The sequence below is a fragment of the Orcinus orca genome, chromosome 8 (assembly GCF_937001465.1).
Source record: "Orcinus orca chromosome 8, mOrcOrc1.1, whole genome shotgun sequence".
Classification (NCBI taxonomy): domain Eukaryota; kingdom Metazoa; phylum Chordata; class Mammalia; order Artiodactyla; family Delphinidae; genus Orcinus; species Orcinus orca.
The window spans coordinates 709,038-725,274 of NC_064566.1; the positions used below are offsets into that span (position 1 = coordinate 709,038).

At 65.4% G+C, this 16,237-nt stretch overlaps 1 protein-coding gene across 1 annotated transcript in view; it reads left to right on the plus strand.

Moving 5' to 3' along the window:
* The first annotated feature begins 485 nt into the window (after window positions 1–485).
* MUC2 (mucin 2, oligomeric mucus/gel-forming) overlaps window positions 486–16,237 on the plus strand; it is a 29,988-nt gene continuing 14,236 nt past the window's right edge. The window contains exons 1-30 of the mRNA XM_049713413.1: window positions 486–561; window positions 1,614–1,884; window positions 2,674–2,788; window positions 3,078–3,168; window positions 3,249–3,358; window positions 3,517–3,727; window positions 3,915–4,040; window positions 4,525–4,642; window positions 5,460–5,598; window positions 5,687–5,794; window positions 5,883–5,952; window positions 6,096–6,233; window positions 6,328–6,492; window positions 6,961–7,055; window positions 7,640–7,766; window positions 8,153–8,408; window positions 8,536–8,588; window positions 8,707–8,807; window positions 9,195–9,346; window positions 9,608–9,746; window positions 10,062–10,172; window positions 10,258–10,437; window positions 10,566–10,805; window positions 11,227–11,383; window positions 11,532–11,663; window positions 12,143–12,290; window positions 12,626–12,669; window positions 13,019–13,216; window positions 13,580–13,615; window positions 14,160–14,468. Of these exons, the coding sequence (XP_049569370.1) occupies window positions 486–561; window positions 1,614–1,884; window positions 2,674–2,788; window positions 3,078–3,168; window positions 3,249–3,358; window positions 3,517–3,727; window positions 3,915–4,040; window positions 4,525–4,642; window positions 5,460–5,598; window positions 5,687–5,794; window positions 5,883–5,952; window positions 6,096–6,233; window positions 6,328–6,492; window positions 6,961–7,055; window positions 7,640–7,766; window positions 8,153–8,408; window positions 8,536–8,588; window positions 8,707–8,807; window positions 9,195–9,346; window positions 9,608–9,746; window positions 10,062–10,172; window positions 10,258–10,437; window positions 10,566–10,805; window positions 11,227–11,383; window positions 11,532–11,663; window positions 12,143–12,290; window positions 12,626–12,669; window positions 13,019–13,216; window positions 13,580–13,615; window positions 14,160–14,468 (4,216 nt within the window). The remainder of the gene's footprint in view (window positions 562–1,613; window positions 1,885–2,673; window positions 2,789–3,077; window positions 3,169–3,248; window positions 3,359–3,516; window positions 3,728–3,914; window positions 4,041–4,524; window positions 4,643–5,459; window positions 5,599–5,686; window positions 5,795–5,882; window positions 5,953–6,095; window positions 6,234–6,327; window positions 6,493–6,960; window positions 7,056–7,639; window positions 7,767–8,152; window positions 8,409–8,535; window positions 8,589–8,706; window positions 8,808–9,194; window positions 9,347–9,607; window positions 9,747–10,061; window positions 10,173–10,257; window positions 10,438–10,565; window positions 10,806–11,226; window positions 11,384–11,531; window positions 11,664–12,142; window positions 12,291–12,625; window positions 12,670–13,018; window positions 13,217–13,579; window positions 13,616–14,159; window positions 14,469–16,237) is intronic.

The following is a 16,237-nucleotide window of genomic DNA, read 5'->3' on the forward strand; positions in this document are numbered from 1 at the left end:
CGCAACGAGAGAGGCCACCGCAGTGAGAAGCTTGAGCACCACAACCAAGAGTAGCCGCCGCTTGCCGCAACTAGAGAGAGCCCGCGCGCAGGAACAAAGACCCAACGCGGCCAAAAAAAATTAGATTCCACATTAAAAAAATGGGGGGCCAGGCCCTCCCTGTCCCGGGCCTGGTTCCTCTAGTGGCTGGGAGGGACGGAGGTCCGCCTTGGGTGTGTGTTGGAATCGGGTAATTGGGGCTGCCACATTCTGGGCAGAGCCAGCTCTAACCCGGGAGCAATAAAAAATAAACCTCAGATAACCTGAATCAATATTTCCCCACCAGGGCCCTTGGAGCCCCCGCAGCTGCTTTCCTGACAATCTGGCAGTGCCCCACCCACCCCTCGCCCCTCCCCTGCCCTCCCCACCCTCCGACTGCTCTGCGGGGCCATATAAGGCCCAGACCCCTGCCCCGGTCGCTCTCCCACACCAGGTTTCTGGCCACCATGGGGCTGCCACTAGCCCTCCTGGTGGCCCTCTGCCTGACTCTGACCTGGGCCGGGGGCTCAGAACTCCGGAGAGGTGAGAGGGTGCGGGCAGGAAGACCGGGCGGCCCAGGGCACATGGTCCTGCCTGGGGTAGAGGTGTTTCCCTCGGCCCGGGCTTTGGGGTGGACAGCGTGGGCCAGGCCTCCTGCAGCCCCACCCCTGCTGACTTTGGGTGGAGGGATGGAAGGAAGGAAGGAAGGAAGGAAGGGAGGGAGGAAAGAAGGAAGGAAGGGAGGGAGGGAGGGAGGGAGGAAGGGGGTCTTGGGTTCCCACCATGCTTCTGAAGGTGATTGCCTGGCCAGAGTGTGTATCCAGGGGACAGTCCCGGGCGGACGCACCGGTCTGGGTGGCTGCCTGTGGGCCTAGGGGAGGCAGGGGCCTGCCAGGAGGGGCCGGGCCAGGGGAGGCCCCCAGTCCCGGTATCAGTACCGGGACTGGGGGTCAAGACCTAGCTGGGCCCTTCAGCAGAGCCAGCTGTTTGGGTCTCTGCTCAAGGGGTGGCTTCAGCCAGAGAAGACCATGCAGATGTAGGATGGGGACATCTCTGTCCCAGCAGGGCACTTGGGGACAGGGTGGTGGCGGGGCTGGGGGAAGGGGGAGCTGGCCCCATGTGGATGAACATGACGCAGGTTCCCTCTGAGGGGTCTGGCACAGATCTTCTGCGGGATGAGGGGTGGCTGGAGCGGGGCTGGGGTGCTGGCTGGGGTGTCGATGGACGGAGTGTGGTGGAGACCGGGGTGGGGAGCTGGGCCAGGCTGACAGGGCGCCAGGGAGCCCGACAGCCCCTCTGGCCCTGCTCCCCGCTCAGCACACAGCCGCATCCCCCGCAGGGTCAGGGTGGGAGGGCGCGGCGGCTGGAGACGCCCTTTCAGGGGGCTGAGACTGCGTGGATGGGGTGGCCAGTGTCCAGCAGAGGACCCCCGCAGGACGACCCTCCCTGGGGCCTGGGCCGAGACCCCGATGGGCTCTGAGCTGCTGCGGGGCGCCTCTGGAGGGTCCTCAGAGGGCCGCTGCCAGGCCAGAGCCTCGGACGGACGGGCTTCCTGGCGACATGGGCTGCTCACGTGCCCACCCGCTGCGCCCCAGCAGGCAGGACCCGGAACCACGGCCAGAGCGTCTGCAGCACGTGGGGCAACTCCCACTACAAGACCTTCGACGGAGACGTCTTCCGCTTCCCCGGGCTGTGCGACTACAACTTCGCCTCTGACTGCCGGGACACCTACCAGGAGTTCGCTGTGCACCTGAAACGGGCCCCCGGCCGCAGTGGGGGCCACCCCCAGGTCGAGTACATCCTGCTGACCGTCAAGGGTGATGCCATCTACCTCACCAGCCAGCTCGCTGTGGTGAACGGCGCCGTGTGAGTGGCCAGGCAGTGTCCCTTCCCACGTCCTGTGAGCCAGTGCCCCCGCTTGCCTTCCCTTCCCCCCACCTCCCCCCACTGCCCCGCCGGCTAAGAAGGAGAGTGTTGGGGAGAGAGCTTTATTACCAGTGAGTCTCCTCCAGCCCCGCTGCTGGCAGCCCACCAGGCTCTGGGCTGGACCGTGCTGGGCAGGATGGCCTGGCAGCCCAAGCTAGGGTTACAGGAGCCCACGGGAGGCCCGTTCCTCCTTCCCCCACGTTGTCCCGCGTTGTCTCAGGAACAAAGGGGCCCTGAGCTCATTCCTGCCCCGGGCGGGCGGGGGTTGGGGTGCAGGGGGCGTCCCCACCTGCAGGGTTTGCCCTTCCCCTGCTGCAAGGGATTTTGATTCCCCGAAGCCCAGGCTCAGAGCAGGGGGTGGGAACAGGGCCCACAGGGGCAGCGTGGGGTGGGTACGGCGCCTGCCCTGGGCGATGGGGCGGGTGGGGCTTCTCCAGCCTGGCCCCCCCTCCTCCCAGGGCTTTACGGGCTCCCTGGGGGCCCTGCCCAGAGCAGAGCCCAGGGAGGGGGTGTGGAGAGGGCGTTGGGCCGGCAGGTGTGGCTCGGCCCAGAGGACCTAGCCAGGCAGGTGGACAGGGGCTGGGCCACGGCTCGAGTGCCCCCAGAGGGTGGCCACGCTGCTTGTGGCTCCCGGATGGGAGCCGGCCACCCCACCCACGCCCACAGCCTCAGCCCCTCTGCCACGTGGGTGCTGCGTGGGCCGGCGTGACCCCGGTGCCCATCCCCCAGGGTCAGCAGCCCGCACTACAGCCCGGGGCTGCTCATCGAGAAGAATGACGCCTACACCAAGGTCTATTCCCGTGCTGGCCTCATGCTCATGTGGAACCGGGAGGACTCGGTCATGGTGTGTCACGGGCCTCGGGGACCCCAGGGGACCAAGAGGGGGTCTGGGCGGGCTGGGGCGCTGTGTGGCCTTTGGGCGGGTGGAGAGGCTGGAGGCAGAGTGGGGGTCAGGCGGTCCACCCCGTGAGGGGACCCTCTGGCCCGGGGTGGTGCTGGCCCTGCCCCTTCCCCCGCCCCCTCCCCCCAGCTAACCCCAGCTCTCCCACCACGGCTGACACCCGTTCAGGCAGGGTTCTGAGGCTGACCTGGCTGCCCCACGGCCTGCTCACTTGTCTCCCTTCCCCGGACAGCTGGAGCTGGACAGTAAGTTCCGGAACCACACGTGCGGCCTCTGCGGTGACTACAACGGCCTGCAGACCTACTCTGAGTTCCTCTCCGATGGTGAGGGCCTCCTCGGGCCTTGGCGGCTGGGCTGCGGGCAGGCTCCCCGCCCGGCCCCGCTGAACGGCTGTGCCCCCCAGGCGTGCTCTTCAGTCCTGTCGAATTTGGGAACATGCAGAAGGTGAACAAGCCTGAGGAGGTGTGCGAGGGCCCCCAGGAGGTGCCGACCCCCGCGTCCTGCTCTGAGCATGTGAGTCGCTGGCCATTCGGGGGGGAGGGGGCCGTGGGAGCAGAGCCTGCATCTCCCCCCAGAGCCGTGCCCGCTGGCCTCTGTTGGGGACCCCGCGCCCGCCCCGGTGGCGCGGAGGGGAGAGGAGGCCGTGAGCAGCCCCATTCACTGCCCGCCAGCGCGCCGAGTGCGAGAGGCTGCTGACAGACACGGTCTTCGAGGACTGCCGGGACCTGGTGCCGCTGGAGCTGTACGTGCAGGCCTGCGTGCAGGACCGCTGCCAGTGCCCGCATGGCGCCTCCTGCGTCTGCAGCACCATCGCCGAGTTCTCCCGCCAGTGCTCGCACGCCGGTGGCAGGCCGCGGAACTGGAGGACCGCCTCGCTCTGCCGTAAGTGCCGCGCGGGCAGGAACCAGGGGCACGTGGGGCATGATCCGCGGGGAGCGCGGTGCCCTTTGCGCCCTGGACTGGGAGCCATGCTGTGCCCAGCTCAGCCGGGGCGCGAGGCCGGCACAGACCCTTCGTGGCACCCGCTGCGCCCTGCCCTCGGCTCAGGGGCCTGCCTCTGCCTGTCCAGCTAAGAGCTGCCCCAGGACCATGGTTTACCTGGAGAGCGGCTCGCCCTGCATGGACACCTGCTCACACCTGGAGGTCAGCAGCCTGTGTGAGGAACATCGCATGGACGGCTGTTTCTGCCCGGAAGGTGAGTGCTGGGGACGCACGCAGGCAGCGGAGTGGAGAGCGCTGCCCTGAAGCACCGCCCGCCGCCTGTGCCTGGCAGGACGGCCGCCTCGCTGCCTGGGCCTCGGCTCTCAGCCATGCTGAGGGAGAGCGACAGCTCGGGGCCCTGCAGGGACATCGGGGACAAGGTCCAGGTAGAAGGGCTACAAGGGCTGAAGACCCCCCAACATACACACAGCAGTGTCACCTTCCTGCTCATCACCCGTGGACAGACCTCCTCCTGCCTAGCCTGTGGCTCTGAGCCTGGAAGCAGGTCCCTCTGATACAGTGTGGGGACCACAGTTGTCCCCAAAGGACCATAGGTGTCTGTGGCTGGGAGGCCTGGCTGGCAGCACCCCTTCAGGGAGGCCGGCCCCTGGCTGTGGCCCTGGAAGCGGCAGCCCTGCCAGGGGGGACGCTGGCGCTGTTCGGGCCGGCTGAATGGAACATGTCCCGCGCTGTCCCAGGCACTGTGTACGATGACATCAAGGGTGACGGCTGCATCCCTGTGAACCAGTGTCACTGCAAGCTGCATGGACACCTGTACGCGCCTGGCCAACAGATCACCAACAACTGCGAGCAGTGGTGGGTCCCGGAGCTGGGGTCCCGACGGGCTGGGGTCCAGCGGGAGGGGAGTCCAGCGGGAGGGGAGTCCAGGTGGGCTGGTGTCCCGACGGGCTGGGGTCCAGGTGGGCTGGCATCCCGACGGGCTGGGGTCCAGGTGGGCTGGTGTCCCGACGGGCTGGGGTCCCAACGGGCTGGGGTCCCAACGGGCTGGGGTCCAGGTGGGCTGGGGTCCCGACGGGCTGGGGCCCAGGTGGGCTGGGGTCCCGACGGGCTGGGGTCCTGACGGTTTGGGGTCCAGGTGGGCTGGCGTCCCGATGGGCTGGGGTCCCGATGGGCTGGGTCCAGGTGGGCTGGGGTCCCGACGGGCTGGGTCCAGGTGGGCTGGGGTCCCGACGGGCTGGGGTTCAGGGGTCCAGGTGGGCTGGGGTCCCAACGGGCTGGGGTCCCGATGGGCTGGGGCCCAGGTGGGCTGGGGTCCCGACGGGCTGGGGTCCAGGTGGTCTGGGGTCCCGACGGGCTGGGGTCCCAACGGGCTGGGGTCCAGGTGGGCTGGCGTCCCGATGGGCTGGGGTCCCGATGGGCTGGGGTCCAGGTGGGCTGGGATCCTGATGGGCTGGGGTCCAGGTGGTCTGGGGTCCCGACGGGCTGGGGTCCCAACGGGCTGGGGTCCAGGTGGGCTGGCGTCCCGATGGGCTGGGGTCCAGCGGGAGGGGAGTCCAGCGGGAGGGGAGTCCAGGTGGGCTGAGGGTCCCAGCGGGAGGGTTTCCAGGTGGGCTGGGGGTCCCAGAGGGCAGGGGTGGCGGTCGAGCCTGACCCTGGCCCTGTTGCCTTACAGTGTTTGCAACGCCGGCCGCTGGGTGTGCCAGGACCTGCAGTGTCCCGGGACATGTGCCCTGGAGGGCGGTGCCCATATCACCACCTTCGACGAGAGGAAGTACACGTTCCACGGGGACTGCTACTACGTGCTGACCAAGGTGACTGGCACCCGGGTGGGCATGTGGGTGGAGCTGGACCCCTGCCCCACCCGCTGTGTGGCTGCAATGCCCTCTGCCCTCCCCGCAGGACACCCATGACTCCTACGCCGTCCTGGGCGAGCTGACCCCCTGTGGCTCCACCGACAAGCAGACCTGCCTGAAGACGGTGGTGCTGCTGGCTGACAACAAGAAGAACGTGGGTGCCCCTGCCCCCTGCCCTCCCAGCACCCCCGGGGGCCCCAAGGCCCTTCTCAGCCCCCGTGTACACTCGGCCTTGCCCACAGGTGGTGGCCTTCAAGTTGGACGGCAGCGTCCTGCTGAATGAACTTAAGGTGAACCTGCCCCACGTGACGGGTGAGTCCAGCTCCAGGGCGCCCATGCCGGGGAGGGGGCGGGGCGGGGGGAGGAGGGGGGAGGGAGACGGGGGAGGGGGATGGGAAAGGAGGGGAGCCCTCCCCACGAGCCCTCCACGGCCCTTCCCCTCCCCTGCCTTGCAGCGAGCTTCTCCATCCTTCAACCGTCCTCCTACCACATCGTCGTGACCACCGCCTTCGGCCTCAGGCTGCAGGTCCAGCTGGTGCCGGTCATGCAGCTCTTCCTGACGCTGGACCATGCCGCCCAGGGGCTGGTGCAGGGTGAGCGGCCCCGCCCAGCGCCCCCCACGCAGGCCACCCTCGGGCCTGCGCACTCTGACCCCCGACCCTTCCCAACCCTGTCCTGGCCCCTCAGGCCTCTGCGGGAACTTCAACGGCCTTGAAGGTGACGACTTCAGGACGCCCGGTGGGCTGGTGGAGGCCACGGGCGCCGGCTTCGCCAACTCCTGGAAGGCCCAGTCGAGCTGCCGCAACAAGCTGGACTGGCTGGATGACCCCTGCTCCCTCAGCATCGAGAGCGGTGAGGCCTGGCCGCTGGGGAGCTGGCCCGGCGCACACAGGGCTCCTGGTGGGACGCGGCGGGCGGGTGTCGTGTGGAGACAACAGAGCCAGCCGTCCACCTGCTGCCGTCTGCCTTGCGGCTGGTTTATGGTGGCCCACGGTGGCAGCCTGCCCAGTGACATGGCAGAGGGGCCGGGGCTACTAATCGCAGGCTGGTGGCCCTCATCTGGGGGCTGGCCTGGTGCCTTGACAGGACACCCTAACACCTGCCAGGTCACCTGCCACGTCCACGAGGTGGAGAGAGGAGAGGGGTGGGAGCCCTTGCCTTACAAAGGGGCACCGTCCTGTGCTGACCTGCCCTGAAGGGAGGGGCCTGGGCTCGGTCCACCAGGGGGACAGTGTCTGCTCCAGCCTGGGCGGCTGGGCAGCCTGATCTGGGGGACTTGTTGGAGGGGCCGTCCGCACTGATGGGCTGAACCCTCTCCAGCCAACTACGCTGAGCATTGGTGCTCCCTGCTGAAGAAGACAGAGAGCCCGTTCAGCAAGTGTCACTCTGCCGTGGACCCAGCCGAGTACTACAAGGTGGGCGGCCCCCGGCACTGCCCTCCCCGCTGCCTGCGTGGCTCCTGTGCGAAACGGCCCCCAGGCACTGCCCTCCCCGCTGCCTGCGCGGCTCCTGTGCGAAATGGCTGCGTGTGTGCAGAGCACATGTGTATAGCTGGGTGTGTGAGCACAGCACATGTGTATAGCTGGGTGTGTGCACAGCACATGTGTATAGCTGGGTGTGTGCAGAGCACATGTGTATAGCTGGATGTGTGAGCACAGCACATGTGTATAGCTGGGTGTGTGTGTGCAGAGCACATGTGTATAGCTGGGTGTGTGCAGAGCACATGTGTATAGCTGGGTGTGTGTGTGCACAGCACATGTGTATAGCTGGGTGTGTGTGAGCACAGCACATGTGTATAGCTGGGTGTGTGTGCACAGCACATGTGTATAGCTGGGTCTGTGAGCACAGCACATGTGTATAGCTGGGTGTGTGTGCAGAGCACATGTGTATAGCTGGGTGTGTGTGTGCACGTGCGTAAATGCTGCGTGTCTGTGTGCTCACACGGGCGTGATGTCCCCCAGCCAGCTCTCCCCGTTCACTGCCCTGTTTGCCCCCACAGAGGTGCAAATACGACACGTGCAACTGTCAGAGCACGGAGGACTGCATGTGCGCGGCCCTGTCCTCCTACGCCCGCGCCTGCACCATCAAGGGCGTCACGCTGTGGGGCTGGCGGGAGCGCGTCTGCAGTGAGTGCCAGGTGTCCTGGGCCCGGGCCGGCCTCCAGGTCGCTGCTGTCCCAGGTGGCAGCTCACCCTGGCCGTCGAGGGTTGAGGGTGCAGGGGGCCGACCTCACTCCCAGCTTCCCCGGCTAGGAAGCAGCAGGAAACCAGCCCTGGGCCACTCTGCTTGCAGGGAGGGGCCTGGAACTGTGGCCACGATGCCTTAGCTCAGAGGGGAGGTGTGTGCGGGGGGGCTGGGGCACCTGTGTGGCCAGGGGTCCCGGGGTGACTGCCCTCGTTGGCCCCCTGGCTGGGTGGGTGTCCTGGCCAGATGTGGGGCTCGGGGCTGGCTTTCGGGGAAGGGAGCTGCGGGCCGTCCTCCCGCCCCTCAGGCCGGCCCCTCCCCTCTGCAGACAAGGACGTGGGCTCCTGCCCCAGGTCGCAGGTCTTCCTGTACAACCTGACCACCTGCCAGCCGACCTGCCGCTCGCTGTCTGAGCCTGACACCCACTGTGTCAAGGGCTTCGCACCTGTGGACGGCTGCGGCTGCCCCGACCACACCTTCCTGGACGAGAAGGGCCGCTGCGTGGTCCTGGCCAAGTGTTCCTGCTACCACGATGGCCTCTACCTGGAGGCAGGGAAGACCATCCTGAGGCAGGAGAAGCGATGGTGTGTGGCCTGGGGTCAGGGAGGGAGGGCCGGCTCTGCTGGGGGCGCCCACACCCCCGCCCAGTCCCACAGAGCCACTGGGCCCGCCCCTGAAGGGCCCCATTCACCCCCCACCTCTCCCTCACAGCGTTTGCCAGAACGGGAGGCTGCACTGCCTGCAGGTCAAGCAGCCCTACCAGCGTAAGTGGCTGCTGCCCTGTGCATGGCCTGCCGCCCCCCAACCTGCTCCCCCTCCATCGCCTGCGCGAGCCCCGCACCCAACTTCACCTGAGCTGATGTGGCCCCTTCCGTCCCGCAGGCTGCCCGGCCCCGAAGATCCATGTCGACTGCAACAACCGGACGGCGCTGGCCACCCGGAACCCCAGGCCCGTCAGCTGCCAGACGCTGGCTGCCGGCTATGTGCGTGCTGGGCGGGGGCGCTGTGGACGGGGGTGCAGGCGGGCTCCCGTACGGCCGGTCCTGCGGCTCTGGGCCCTAGGTCCTCTGGACACATGCGCTTCGCCGGCCCTCCCCATTCCTCGTGGGAGGTGACCACCTGTGGGTCCCCACCCAGACCGCTGAGGGCACAGGGACCAGTGTAGGGGTCCCTGGCAGGCTGCTCTCCCCCATCTCCCAGCCCAGTGGTGAGCCCGGGGGCAGGGCTCCGGAGGCTGGACCAGGGAGAGGCGTCAAGCGTCAGAGGGTGGGGGGGCGGGGCAAGAGGGGTGTCTGCAGCAACAGAAGAGGGGCCAGCCACCCTGGGCCCGGCACCTGATCCCCGAACCCCGCTCTCCAACCGCCCGCCAGTACCAGATGGAGTGCATCAGTGGCTGCGTGTGCCCTGAAGGGCTGATCGACGATGGCCGGGGTGGCTGCGTGGTGGAGGAGGCGTGCCCGTGTGTGCACAACAAGGACCTGTACTCCCCCGGGGACAAGATCAGGGTGGACTGCAACGCCTGGTGAGCACCCTGGCCCTGCCCCCAAGCGCTCTGTGGGGAGCCGGCCCTGGACCACAGGCCTCCTCCACGGGGGTCTCCTCCGCGGGGCTGGCCGGGGTCTGCAGGGCCCTGGCCTGGGTGGGCGCTGGGATAGGAGGGCCTGGAGGTGTGCTCTGTGAGCTGCTGGAGGGCTTTCCGCACAGCACCAGGGTACACGCTGAGCAGGGGTGGGGGACCTGGGCCCCTGCAGCCCCTCCAGGCCCCCCATCTCGCTCTCCTCAGCACCTGCCAGAAAGGGCGCTGGGCATGCACCCAGTCCGTGTGCCACGGCACCTGTGCCATCTATGGGAACAGCCACTACATCACCTTCGATGGGAAGTACTATGACTTTGATGGACGCTGCTCCTACGTGGCCGTTCAGGTGAGGCCGAGGGCATGGCCAGAGCCTGCCGCTGCTTCGTGGCCCCTGCGCTGCTGGCCCTGGGCTGCTCCAGACCAGTGAGGAGGCTCCGAGTGGAGGGGTCTGGGGCGGGACGGGAGCCCTTCCGTGGCCCTCCCATTCCATGACCCTCCCGTGGGTTCCGGGGGTGTGGGGTGCAGAGGGGCGTGTGTGTTTGGGGGGTTAAGGCCCCTCTCAACAGATGAGGGGCTGAGGCTCGACCAGGTCCAGCTGGGGGGAGGTGCCCAGGACCCTCATGGCCGGGCCGGCCTGGCTCACGTGCCTGTGGGCCCCCAGGACTACTGTGGCCAGAACTCCTCACTGGGCTCCTTCAGTGTCATCACCGAGAATGTCCCCTGTGGCACCACGGGCGTCACCTGCTCCAAGGCCATCAAGATCTTCCTGGGGGTGAGTGCTGCCTTCCCCTGGGCACGCATGGTCCCTTGGGGACCCTCAGACCCGGCCAGTGACGGGGCCTCTCCCCTGGGCACAGAGGACGGAGCTAAAGCTGGAGGACAAACACTGCATGGTGATACAGCGTGACGTGGGCCACCATGTGGCCTACACCACGCGGGAAGTGGGCCAGTACCTGGTGGTGGAGGCTAGCGTCGGCATCCTCGTCATCTGGGACAAGAGGACCAGCGTCTTCATCAAGCTCGCCCCCTCCTACAAGGTGCGCAGCCGCCTGCCCGTCAGCCAGTCCGTGCCTGTGCTCCCCCCGGGCCCCCCAGGCTCGTGAGCGGCCAGCCCCTCCCGCCTGCGAGCCCTCTGGCCAAGCCCCCGGCCGGCTTGTCTCTGCAGGGCACTGTGTGTGGCCTGTGTGGGAACTTTGACCAGCGATCCAGCAACGACTTCACCACGCGGGACCACATGGTGGTGGAGAGTGAGCTGGACTTCGGGAACAGCTGGAAGGAGGCCCCGACCTGTCCGGACGTGAGCGCCACCCCCGAGCCGTGCGTCCTGAGGCCGCACCGCCGCTCCTGGGCCGAGAAGCAGTGCAGCATCATCAAGGGCCCGGTCTTCGGGGTCTGCCACAGCAAGGTGGGCGGGGAGTGGGCGAGGGCGGGGCCGAGGGCGGGGCTGCGTCAGCCTGTGCCATCTGTTCTCCAGCTTCAGCTCCATCTTCTGTGTCCTTTGGACACGTGACCAGAGGTCCAGCCTTCCCTCTGAGACCCCTGGTTGGACCCCCGGCCTCTGGACCTTCCAGGGAGGGAGAAAGGACACAAGCCCCTGAGGCCCAGATGGCCCTTAGCTCCCGGCAGTGGTGGGGGGAGGTGGGCAGGGTTGGGCAACCGTTGCTGGACCTCCCCTGCCAGCCCCACTGGGGGGCTAGGGCTGGGTGACCACACCCTGTCCCAGGCGCAGAGTCGGCCTTGGGGTCCTGAGCTTCCTGGGCCACAGGGGAAGGCCTGTCCGCATGAGGGCGGTGTAGACACCGGGCACATGGAGGCTCCTCCCCTAGGTGGACCCCAAGCCCTTCTACGAAGCCTGTGTCCACGACTCGTGCTCCTGCGACACGGGCGGGGACTGTGAGTGTTTCTGCTCTGCTGTGGCCGCCTACGCCCAGGAGTGCACCAAGGAGGGGGCCTGCGTGTTCTGGAGGACGCCCGAGCTGTGCCGTGAGTGCCCGCCTGTCCTGGGCCTGGGGTGCCAGTGTGGCGGGCCGGAGGCTGCTGCGCCGGGGGATGGGGTGTTTGTGACCCCCCCCCGCCTCCCCCGCCCGGCCTCGGCCCTCCCCGAGCCTGACCCCCCTCCCCCCTCCCCCAGCCATATTCTGTGACTACTACAACCCCCCGAACGAGTGTCAGTGGCACTACGAACCCTGCGGGACCCACAGCTTTGAGACGTGCAGGACGATCAGCGGCGTTCACTCCAACATCTCCGTGTCCCACCTGGAGGGTGAGGCGCCCTGTGGGGCCCGGGACCCTGCGTGCCAGGGTGGGCCAGGCTCGCCGCGCTGACAGGGGGCTGGGAGCCTGAGTCGAGACCCCGCCCTAGAGGAGAGAGGCAGAAAAGGGGCAGCTTAACACGCCACGTAAGCTCAGGAGACCGTGTGAGGTCGGGGGCAAAGCTGCTGTGGGGAAAGAGCAGAAGAGGGCGAGGTGGGGGCTAGGGAGTCCTCTGCAGCGTCTGTGAGCCGAGAACACGGAGATCTGGGGAGGGAGCAGTGGGCGTGCCCCCCAGGAGGCTGGGCGGGGCCTGGCTGTCCCTTTGGCCACAGGGCCGTGTCAGGGCCCCAGGAAGGGGGCGGTGTCCAGGCCCCTGCCTTCCCAGAGGACATCTGGAGAAGAGGACCTGCCAGGGTGGGGAAGATGGGTAGGGTCTGTGGATGTGGGGTCCTCTGTGCCGGTCCAAGCCCAGTGCCCTGTGCCCACCAGGCTGCTACCCCCGGTGCCCTAAGGACAGTCCCATCTACGACGAGGACCTGAAGACGTGTGTCACACGGGACCAATGCGGCTGCTATGCCAACGGCACGCACTACGCACCCGGAGAGCCTGTGCCCACGGAGCAGATCTGCCACTCTTGGTATCTAAGCTCACGCCGCAGGGGCCCCGGGGGAGATCAGTGCACACGCACACACGCACCCACACCCACGCACACACACTGGCACACAGTGCTGTTCATGTACACACATGTGGACACATGGCCGCTCGCACACAGGAACCAGGGGGAGGGGAGAAGTGGGCCCTTCTTGCTTCTGCTCCCCTTGCCTCGTCCCCTCTCTGCCCACAGTGGGAACCCAGGCGGGGGCTCCTGGACTCAGCCTTTGGGGTAGCGCCCTGAGGCTTTGGGCCGGCGGCAGAGGCGGCTGGGAGAGGCCAGTGTTTCCTCGGGCCTGCAGCCTTGCTCTTGTTTTTCAGTATGTGTAACAACTCCTCGCAAGTTGTCTGCCAGCCAGAAGTAGGTAAGCTGCCCGCCCCTGGACTGTCCTCCTGGCCCTCCCCCTCCCCCTTATCTTCCGTGTGGCTTCCCTGGGGCTCCCAGCTCAGATGTGCCTCTGATTCGCAGCAGCCCCTCGGGCTCACCTGAAATGTTTGTATTTCTCCTGATGGGGAGCAGATGCCCCATCTGTGGTGTAGCTTCTGTGTCCTGATGGGCACCGCTTAGGATTCTGGGAATGGGGTCCTGACGGGCACTGGTTTGCCAGTGGTTGGAGGTGGGGGAAACCAGTCTTCCCCTTATTGGGACAGACTGAGGAAGGCCTTGTGTGTCTCTGTCTTGTTCCTGACGTGTTGACGTCGGCCTCCCCCCAGGGAAGAATGTCACCTCTAAGGAGGACAGCCCCTTCTGCTACTGGGTGACCTGTGGCCCCAACGGGACGGTGGAGGAGCACTTCGGCATATGCGAGCCCACCCCACCACCCTCGTCCCCCTCAACACCTGCCACCACCACCTCTGTCTCCCTCATCACCCCCTCCACCACCACGAGCACCACTCTGACCGCCAGTACAGGTAAGGTCTTCCCCTGATCCCAGCAGGGCGGCCTTTCTAGGTAGATGGGTGTGATGCCGACATGCCTCTCAACTCAGGGAGTGTCCCCCGCCTCCCAGCATCTTGACCACACCCCTGAGCCCAGATTGCAGTGATGGCGACTCGGGGCCGTCTCCCCAGACCCGCAGGAAACTACCCCTAAGGGTTAGAGGAGGCAGAGAGACACCCTCTAGTCCCTGTGCATTTGCTCGGGCTGAAATTGCAGCTACTGCTGAACGAGCCGCCAGCCGCCAGCCACTGGGAAAAGAAACTGGTAAAATTAAAAGGTTTGAAAAACCTCAGAGCTATAGAATGACATTCTCTTTCCCCCCCATTTTACTGCAGTGCCATCTCCCTCTTCAACAACTCAGAGTAAGTCACGTTGACGGCGTTCCCAATGATACAGGGCGAGGACCTGCAGAAAACTGCTGGGCGCCTCCCTCGAGACCCAGACACGGGGCTGGGCTGGGTGGGCTGGACCAGCGGCTCGCGGACCGAAGATGCTGTATTTTGGTGACTTGATTCCCGATTTGCTGAGCCCAGGGACACGTGCAGGGGACCTGACCAGCTCAGGGTGAAAACATTGGTCAAGAGTCCAGACCAAGTCCCTGCCGGCGTGCTTCTTCGCTGGACTGGGTGGCCCTTTCCTTATTTATTGGTTTGACATAAGGATTTGAAGGTAGCTGAGGAAGGGGCGCTAGGCTGGCGCTCTGAGGCCTGGGTCTGTCACTGGCATGGCATTGGGGTCTTGGGTTTTTAGCTGCAGAAGGAGGGGAGAAGTGGAGGGTGGAAGTTAGGGCTCAGCTTAGAGCCTCAGAGCCAACACTGCGCCCTTTGGTGATGATGGGGACAGCTGGTCCCAGGGGTCTCGGTTCTCCGAGTCCCACAGATCTCCCAAAAGGCACGCCCCAGCCTGGCTGACCAGCGCTGCGTCTTGCTCGCCTAGGGCTATGCTGCTCCTGGTCCGACTGGATCAACGATGACCATCCCAGAATCGGCAGTGATGGTGGAGACCGAGAGACATTCAACCATGTCTGCAGGGCCCCCAAGGATATCGAGTGCAGGGTGGCCATACAGCCGCACCTCAGATGGGAGGAGCTGGGCCAGGAGGCTCAGTGCAATGTCTCCTTCGGGTTCATCTGCAAGAACGAAGACCAGTTTGGAAAAGGACCTTTTGAAGTCTGCTATGACTACGAGATACGCGTCTATTGTTGCCTGGTGACGGATGAGTGTCGCACGAACACGATCACGACGCCCACCACAACTTCACCTGGGACTCCAACTCCGACCCCCAGCACCACCTCAACAGAGACTCCAATTCCGACCACTACAGAGACCCCGACCACAACACCCACCACCACTTCCACTGGGACTCCAACTCCAACCCCCACCACAACTGCAACAGAGGCTCCAACTCCGACCACTACGGAGACCCCAACCACAACACCCACCACCACTTCCACTGGGACTCCAACTCCGACCCCCACGACAACCTCAACAGAGACTCCAACTCCGACCACTACAGAGACCCCGACCACAACACCCACCACCACTTCCACTGGGACTCCAACTCCAACCCCCACCACAACCTCAACAGAGACTCCAACTGCGACCACTCCAGAGATCCCAACCACAGCACCCACCACCACTTCAACTGGGACTCCGACTCCAACCTCCACCACAATCACAATAGAGACTCCAACTCCGACCACTAGTGAGACCCCAACCACAGCACCTACCACCACTTCAACTGGGACTCCAACTCTGACCCCCACCACAACCACAACAGAGATTCCAACTCCGACCACTACAGAGACCCCAACCACAACACCCACCACCAGTTCAACTGGGACTCCAGCTCCGACCCCCACCACAACCTCAACAGAGATTCCAACTGCGACCACTCCAGAGATCCCAACTACAACACCCACCACCACTTCAACTGGGACTCCAACTCCGACCCTCACCACAACCACAATAGGGACTCCAAGCACTACAGAGACCCTAACCACAACACCCACCACCACATCAACTGGGACTGCAACTCCAACTCCCACCACAACCACAATAGGGACTCCAACTCCAACCACTAGTGAGACCCCAACCACAACACCCACCACCACTTCAACTGGGACTCCAGCTCTGACCCCCACCACAACCTCAACAGAGATTCCAACTCTGACCACTACAGAGACCCCAACCACAACACCCACCACTACTTCAACTGGGACTCCAGCTCTGACCCCCACCACAACCTCAACAGAGACTCAAACTGCGACCACTCCAGAGATCCCAACTACAACACCCACCACCACTTCAACTGGGACTCCAACTCCAACCCCCACCACAACCACAACAGAGACTCCAACTGCGACCACTACAGAGATCCCAACCACAACAACCACCACCACTTCAACTGGGACTCCAACTGCGACCCCCACCACAACCACAACAGAGACTCCAACTGCGACCACTACAGAGATCCCAACCACAACAACCACCACCACTTCAACTGGGACTCCAACTGCGACCCCCACCACAACCACAACAGAGATTCCAAATCCGACCACTACAGAGACCCGAACCACAACACCCACCACTACTTCACCTGGGACTCCGAGTCCAACCCCCACCACAACCACAATAGGGACTCCAACTCCGACCACTAGTGAGACCCCAACCACAGCACCTACCACCACTTCAACTGGGACTCCAACTCCGACCCCCACCACAACCACAACAGAGATTCCGACTCCGACCACTACAGAGACCCCAACCACAACACCCACCACCAGTTCAACTGGGACCTCAGCTCCGACCCCCACCACAACCTCAACAGAGACTCCAACTGCGACCACTCCAGAGATCCCAACTACAACACCCACCACCACTTCAACTGGGACTCCAACTCTGACACCCACCACAACCACAACAGAGACTCCAACCACTACAGAGACCCCAACCACAACACCCATCACCTCTTCAATTGGGACTCCGACTCCA